The sequence below is a fragment of the Neltuma alba genome, unplaced genomic scaffold (genome assembly GCF_004799145.2).
Source record: "Neltuma alba isolate B1F8T4 unplaced genomic scaffold, ASM479914v2 tig00011015_pilon, whole genome shotgun sequence".
Lineage (NCBI taxonomy): Eukaryota > Viridiplantae > Streptophyta > Magnoliopsida > Fabales > Fabaceae > Neltuma > Neltuma alba.
The window spans coordinates 176,728-184,883 of record NW_021635768.1 but is presented as its reverse complement, the minus strand read 5'-3'; the positions used below and the strand labels follow the sequence as shown (position 1 = coordinate 184,883).

The 8,156-nt window shown below is 33.5% G+C and overlaps 1 protein-coding gene across 1 annotated transcript; it reads left to right on the top strand.

Moving 5' to 3' along the window:
- The first annotated feature begins 3,471 nt into the window (after nucleotides 1-3,471).
- Nucleotides 3,472-7,924, top strand: LOC114760745 (cytokinin hydroxylase-like). The gene is made up of 5 exons (XM_028950038.1): nucleotides 3,472-3,807; nucleotides 3,892-4,118; nucleotides 4,251-4,492; nucleotides 4,589-5,000; nucleotides 7,333-7,924. Exons 1-5 carry the CDS (start codon nucleotides 3,519-3,521, stop codon nucleotides 7,750-7,752), a joined length of 1,590 nt encoding a protein of 529 aa, XP_028805871.1. The 5' UTR covers nucleotides 3,472-3,518; the 3' UTR covers nucleotides 7,753-7,924.
- The last annotated feature ends 232 nt before the right edge of the window (nucleotides 7,925-8,156 follow it).

Sequence of the window (8,156 nt, the reverse complement as noted above, 5' to 3'; positions counted from 1 at the left end):
CACTAATTTATTTCTAGCCTATTAAGAGTAGCGTTACGTGCAATTAATTAAAATTATATATATATTTCCCACTCAACTGAAGTATAAATGTATGAAATTTGATGACGTATTTGCTGTTTAATTTAATTATTCGTCCTTTCCTCCCTTTTTTCAGTTCTTCTCTTTGGCTTTTATGCCTCTTCCTAGGTCAGAAACTATACGCGCTGTACAGCAAACACATACGCGTGTGTGTGTATTGTATTATTAATAGCTATTAACTTGTTAACGTCAATCTTGCATGTCTTGTTTTTATGTTAACAAATAATGAGGTACTAATTGAGGTTTGCTTCTGCTAATGATGCTAAGTTTCTTCGGTGTTGTCTTCCACTCGTCGGAGTTGCTGACCGGAGAAGATATTTTGTTATATGTATTCCTTTCCAGTCTGTTCTTACATAACTGATAACTGACAACCACACTGACTCACTTTTCGTGCCTAGAAAAAGTCAGAGCTTAATAAATAATCAATCTCATTACTGAGCTCCCTGACACTGAGAGCCTCTCTCTCTTCTCTCTCTCTAACAAAACCTGCAAGTTATGGTGGCGGGTGCTGGTGGTGGTGAGTGGCAAGTTTATGTGATTGGGTGCAAATGACGGCAGAACACACTCTTCTATATGGAGAACAGCAAGGCTCGCCTATAACTCCATCGAACAACTTTCATTGCTGCAAATCTAGATTTAATGGAAGACTGTGGTAAAGATTGTAGATGATCACCTATTAACCTATAAATCTCATGTACACTAGTTGAGTCATAAGTTTTTAAAAGAACGATAGTATTATTTTTAGTTTCTAAAATTTGGTGTTATTTTAGATTTAGTTCCTAAAGTTTGAAATCAGAATTTTGGTCCATGAAATTTGATCTTATATTGATTTTGATTCCTGAAATTTCAAGCTAATATTTTGCGTCCTCAAATCTGACTTCATTTTAGTCGAGTTTAAGATTTTTGGTCTCTAAAACAATGACCAAAACTAAGACGAGGTAATTAAATTTCAAGAATCAAAACCATTTGTTTAAGAACTAAAATTAAAAGGAGGAAGATGTATAAGTTATCACATACTATGTCATGTCCTTAATATAAAAGCTAATTGATTAATTTTGAGTACATTAAAATTTTTTTTTTAAGTTAGTTATTTGTAATAAATATGAATTATCTTTTCTAAAATACTTTTACTAATCATAAGTCTTAGCTAGAACTATATGTGATAGAACATTTAATATGTACAAGTACTACAAAGACTACTTTGAAAAAATGGATAAATATAAAAGACAAAGTGGATTGAAATTTTATATTGTACCAAATTGAATTTCAAACAAGCTCTTATTCTAATTTCTAAGGATTAGAGCTAGTATTAACTTATATTTCTAAAGGATTTGCAAATTTCAAAAGTTGGCTTGACTTGTAAATTTTGTGTAAAGATTTGTAAAGAACCGTGATATTAAGGATTAATATTTTGGTAAAAATATTACAAAAATAAAAATAACTTGTTTGTTTTGGTCAAAATGGTATTTTGATTTTTTTTTTTTACTGATGACTCGACATTTGTTTATAATTCGTTGAACTGGATTGGTAATAATTTCAATAGGATACTTATTTATAATTTTCAAGATATTTTCCGTAATTTTTTCTACCAACTAGTAGTGCCAAAATAATGGGTACATTCATTTTTAATTTCTTAGGGACACCATACTGTGCCAACCTTCACTTTAGGTTCAGTGCACCTCTCGAAAAAGAATTTATGAACAAAATTAGACTTTAACTTTTCATTTCATGAGAGTTGTTCCATGTTCAATGCATATTGAAATTTAAAAAACTTTTTTTTTTTTTTGGCAATTGGCTCGCTTCCAATGAATCTCAAATGCTAAAATGATGCAATACGTTCCCCTTAATTGTTTAGAAACGAAACATTACCTGAGGACTTCATGTTGGCAAAAAAGTCGTCTCTCATGTTTGGCGTGTTACATTAGATGTCAACGCATAAGTCAATCAAAGACTTGTGGTGGGTTATCCACGTTGATCATGGAAATCACTCTGGGTGCCCATCACTGCCATTAACTGTTTATATTTAAGATTTTCAATAAATAATTTTTACATAACAATCATTTAAAAAAAACTAACAATAAAAAACTAAATATGATATATTACATGTGACGATATATTAAATCTAGTTGGTCCAGATTTTAGTGCTCATCATCATTAGATGAACATTAACGAGTCATATCGTTATCAATGGGACCAATCCTTATGGTATGTGCTTTATGCTCTTGTTTACCATCCTAGTCACCCCTATTAATTCACAAGTGTTAACCTACAAAAAATTTTGAAAAGTTGTGATACATAAAAAGGACAAGAAGAACACCGAATGCTTAGATTGACTAGCTGTGGGGTCGTTCTAACTTAACCAAGATCAGGAGTTCAATCCCGTTTGGGAATGCAAAAGCGTGGAATGGTAGGCAAGCCATCTATTAGGGGATCCTTCATGGGTGCCACTCTAAATTAGTCTAAACCTGTTGAAAAGCCTGAAAAATGATATTGGCCTGGGATACCGGGAGAGATTAACTAAAAAAAAAAAGACAAGAAGATCTCGTGTACGGTCCCTACAAAAAATTTCTTTGAATACTTTTGTATGAATTTTAATGCTTTTGGGTATGAATACTGCACATTTAATGAGGATCTCAATTGCTGACTTCGCTATTAATATTGAATATTCATATTCATTGTCCTGCGCTCCCCGAAATTAAGATTTTGGGATTTGACTTTAATTTAGTTTCCTTTCTTAATTCCACAAGAAACAACCTCACTAATCCCGAAATTAATCCCTAATTCATGAAAACCACGCGGCTTTCCTTGCAGGTCATCATCCCCACTTGTCAATTGTAGATTTTTTTTTTTAACTGTTGGTTCGCTTCTATAGCTTAAAATTCATGATAATGTTTGAATGAAAACTAAACTATATAATTTTAAAAATAATTTTACGATACATAACATAAATGTGTAAAAAAAATATTATCAAACTCATGAAAATTTCAGCATTTCAATTTTTCCCATATTTGATGCTTTTTCAGTTCTTAATATAAAACCTATTTAGTTAATTTGATTAAACTGAAAAATTAGGTAAGTTAGTTAATTATAAGAAACATGATATGTTTTTCCTAAAACACTATAATTATTTTTTTTTAATATCCTTCCTCCCTCATTTACTTGATTATAGTTGAGAGAGTATTTATAGAAATAATTTTAAAAAATTAATAAATATAAAAAATATATCTTATATTTAGAATTAAAATTAATTTAATAATTATCTTCTATATTAAAGAGCCAGGTACGATTTTCGTTTCCGTTTCGAAGTCGGGGTCTTCCCCTCCCCGCCTATATATGTAAATATAAACCAAAGCCATCTCTCCGTGGTTCGATCAACTTCCTCCATAACCATAAAGCCGACAGGGAGTTACAGAGCTCAGAGGCTAAATTCAGATTCTGCCATGGTTATGGTGGTCGCCTTCGCCGTCGTGACGGTTATAGTGATCTTCGTGACTCTGTTTCTCAGAGTTGCGTATGATACTCTGTTATGCTACTTCGTCTCGCCGATACGTATCGAACGCATCATGGCAAAGCAAGGCGTGCGTGGTCCCAAACGCCGCCTTCTCACCGGCAACATCCCCGAAATGCACTCTCTTCACTCCTCCGCCACCTCTAAACCCATGAAATCAATCACGCACGACATTGTCGGCCGCCTCGTCCCGCATTTCGCCGCCTGGTACCCCCAATACGGTATCAAACCGAATCACCCTTTCTTCTTCTTCTGATACACATGTCTTCTTAAAGCTTAACACTTTGGACTGTTTGATTCATCAGGACAGAGGTTTCTGTACTGGAACGGGATAGAACCCAGGTTGTGTTTGACGGAGATGGAGCTGATCAAGGAGTTCTTGGCGAAATACAACTCTGTTTCGGGGAGGTCATGGCAACAAAGACAAGGTTCGAAGCATTTCATAGGGGAAGGATTGTTAATGGCGAATGGAGGAGAATGGTACCATCAACGTCACATCGTTGCCCCTGCATTTACAGGAGAAAGACTTAAGGTATAAATACTGATTCACTGTGCTCTGTTTCTTCTTTTTCTTTTTCTTTTTCTTTTTGTTTTGGAATTTGTGTGAAGACGGCGATGGTTCTCTCTGTGTGATCTGGTCACAAATGGTTGGTTGCTTAAACAGGAGTATGCCGGGCATATGGTAGAATGCACTAAAGAGATGCTCCAATCACTACGAAATGCATTCGAATCAGGGCACACTGAGATAGAGATAAGCGACTATATGACTCGACTCGCTGCCGATATAATCTCAAGAACTGAGTTCGGTACGAGTTACGAGAAGGGAAAGCAATTATTCCATCTTCTCACTAATCTCCAGACCCATTGCGCCCAAGCAAGTCGCCGTCTCTGGTTTCCCGGAAGCCGGTGAGCCGTTGATTCTCGGAAATTCCATACTTTTCCGGTACCCCCATGAAAGAATATAATCTTGAAATGAGATGATCCTGCGTTTTTTTTTCACAGGTATTTTCCGACCAGGTATAACAGAGAGACGAAGTCGATGAAGAAGAAGGTGGATAAGTTGTTGATGGAGATAATAGAGAGCAGGATGGACTGTGTGGAGATTGGAAGAACGAACTCGTATGGGAATGATTTGTTGGGGATACTGTTGAATGAGATGATGATGAAGGACAAGGAGAAGAAGAAGAAGAAGAATAGAGGGAATAGTAATGGGTTTAGCTTGAATCTGCAGCTGATTAAGGATGAATGTAAGACATTCTTCTTCGCCGGCCACGAGACGACGGCGTTGTTGCTGACTTGGACGGTGATGCTGCTCGCCAGCAACCCGTCGTGGCAAGACAAGGTTAGAGCGGAGGTTAAGGAAGTCTGTAATGGCGGAATTCCCTCTCATGAACATCTCTCCAAGCTCAATCTGGTAATTACTCCACATTGCTTTAGTCTTCAATATTTATTGATTCATGTTCCTTTGAAATTTTTCAAGTGTTACTTGCTTCTGTTGTGTTATGAATGAATTTTATTTTATTTTATTTTTTTAATGTTTAAGAAATAGATTAAAAAAACAAGATATTAGTAGTATTTTGTATAAACCTTCAGGGCGTTTAAAAGCTTCACAATACCGGTTGGATGAAATCAAAATTTTATAAAAGGCAAAATATACTTTTAAGCCTTTAATTTTAGATAAGGTTTGAATTTACTCTTTTAACTTTAAAATTTTTTTTTAATTTTTTAACCTAAAATTATTGACAAAAATTGATAATATTAAGTTCTTGAGTGTTGATAAAACATTCTCAAATATTAACATATTAAGTTTAAATATCAAAACAATTATGATTATTAAAAAAATCATCATTTAAGACTAATAATTCTAGGATAAAAAACTAGAAATATGTTTTTTAAAGTTAGGAAGCCAAAATGAAACATTGTATAAAGATAAAGAACTAGGTGTATACTTTAACTTTTTATAAATGATTATGGTATATTGCGTCATTTAAAATATTGGTGAAAAATACGTGTTTTTAGAAATTTTGTTGGCAAAAAAAAAAAAAAGCTTAAATTTAAGTACAGAATACCAGTTTCACTGATTTTCCCTTTAAATAATTTGTTTTGGCAGTCCACATAATAAATTGATTTATCATCAAATGTAATAAAAAGTTTTAAAATTTTATTTTTTGAACAAATGTACCATATATTTAGGTGTTTTTGGAGGGGACCAACTCTTTTTTTCTTTGTTTTTAATAAAAAGCCTGAGATTTGGTCTTTTGAATCGACTATTGGGACGGCGGCAGATTAGAAAAGAGAGGGGGGAAAAAAAAAGTAAGGAAGAAAGATCACTGAGGAAATTTAGGAGAGAATGGAACTTATTTTGGTGAGTGGGTCTTTATTTGCCTTTTTGCATTTTTTTAATGGAACTTTGGAATTTGACTCTTTTATTATGATAGAGAAAAATCAGGAAAAAAACAAAGATAAGAGAGGAGTTTAATTACGTACAGCCATTCTTCTCTGCCTCTATATTTTTGTTAATCTTCCCATTCAGGTAGTAATTCAAGGTGCACGAACTTTACATAAGTGGAAAAAAGCTACACAGTTAATTATTAGATCCAGCCAATTTTACATTAAAAAATTTTACAAAATTGTCTAAAAAAATTATAAATTTTAAAAATTCAAGTATAATTATCTGAAATTCACATGATTCACATAATATTTAAAAACGAAAAAAAAGTGTAAGGTTGAGGGCTTTGGGAATGGAATTTACCGTATTTTATGGTTTCGCGGGCAAAACATGATGAAATCTAGAGACGCCAGGCTCCTAGTTGAACAATTTAATTCAAAAGAAGATAACGTAGGCATAATGAAAGAGAAAAAAAAAAAAAAGGAAAAAGGAGAAAAAAAAAGATAGAATGATTTATAGATTATACATAATAAGCACCCGTGCGCCTGTGGATTGGGTGTGTTTGGTTTCAGGAATAATTTTTTTTGGTACAAGTTTCAGGAATAATTAAAAACGAGAATAGGGGATCTTTAAGGAGGAGCGGTCAAAAGTTGATCAACACTATTCACGTTTATTCTGTACACGAGGGCTTGTCTTCCTTTTTTTTTTTGGGAGATAAAATAGGGGGGGGGAACCCCAAAGGGAAGTTTCTGGGCCCTACATCCCCATGGTTCGTGGCCACCCACTTTCCAAGATTTAATTTTTATTTCTTTAATTTTTTATTTTATATTTTTGACAAAATATTTGTTAAGTACAAATTCATTGGTAGTTCAAATTTATTTGCCAAATTTGTCCAAAACTATTATACTACCCCTCCGGTCCTTAATATATGACCCAATTCTTGAATTGGTTTTGATCCTAAATATAAGATCTATTTCTTATATTTATCAATTTTTTCTAAATTACTCATATAGATACTCCCTCAATTATAATCAAGTAGAAGAGGGAGGGGAAGTATTAAGAAAGATGATTATGGTGTTTTAGGAAAAATGTGTCTATTTTCTTATAATTAATTAACTTACCTAACTTCCTTAATCTAATCAAATTAGTTAAATGGGTCTTATATTAAAGACCGGAGGAGTACTTAATAAGCTCTTTCGAATAAATTAAAATAAGTGTTTTAATGCTGTACAAAATAAAATTCTTTTCGATCACATGCATAAAATCACCTCTCTACAAATTTCTCTCAGTTTCTTTATTTAATAATTCTTTATTATTTATTTATTTATTTATTTATTTTTATTGGTGATTTTTGCAGTTACATATGGTAATAAATGAAACAATAAGGCTATATCCTCCGGCAATGGTACTTCCAAGAATGGCCTTTGAAGACATAAGGCTTGGTGACCTTCTAATTCCAAAGGGAGTATCTGTTTGGGTACCGGTTTTAGCTATCCATCATAGTAAAAAGCTATGGGGCGAGGATGCGGATGAGTTCAACCCGAACCGATTCGCTTCAAAGTCGTTCTCGTCGGGTCGGTTCCTGCCATTTGCCGTCGGACCCAGGAACTGTATCGGGCAAGCTTTTGCTCTAATGGAAGCTAAGATCATACTGGCAATGTTCATCTCGAAATTCAGATTCACTATTTCTGAGAAATATCGTCATGCTCCTGAGGTTGTTCTTACCATCAAGCCCAGATATGGAGTTCAAGTTTGTTTGGAGCCCCTGGATAACTAATCCCGCATAAGGACATATGCTTCGTTGTCCAAACCGGAATAGTGGAGGAGAGTGAGGAATTGGGAGAGTTCTCTTTTTATGCAAAGGGAAATATATAATATTATATTTTTATCTGGTTTTATTAGGAAAAAAAATAAGTTGACTCGCTCGGATCAAGTCAATTTTACCCTTTTTCTAATTATTGTACATGAGAGAGGATTTGTTTTGAACCGTGACAAGTATTTCTTAACTTTTTCAAATTAAAGGAGTGTTTGGGTGAAAATTTAAAAGTAATTTTACATAAATAAACATGTGAAAAGAGTTGTATTTTGATTTACATAAAAATATTTTTAAAAAATGCTTTTTGTATAAACCAAACACCCCTTAACCCTAAAGTCTATGTTTTGCTGAGTTAATAAAAATAT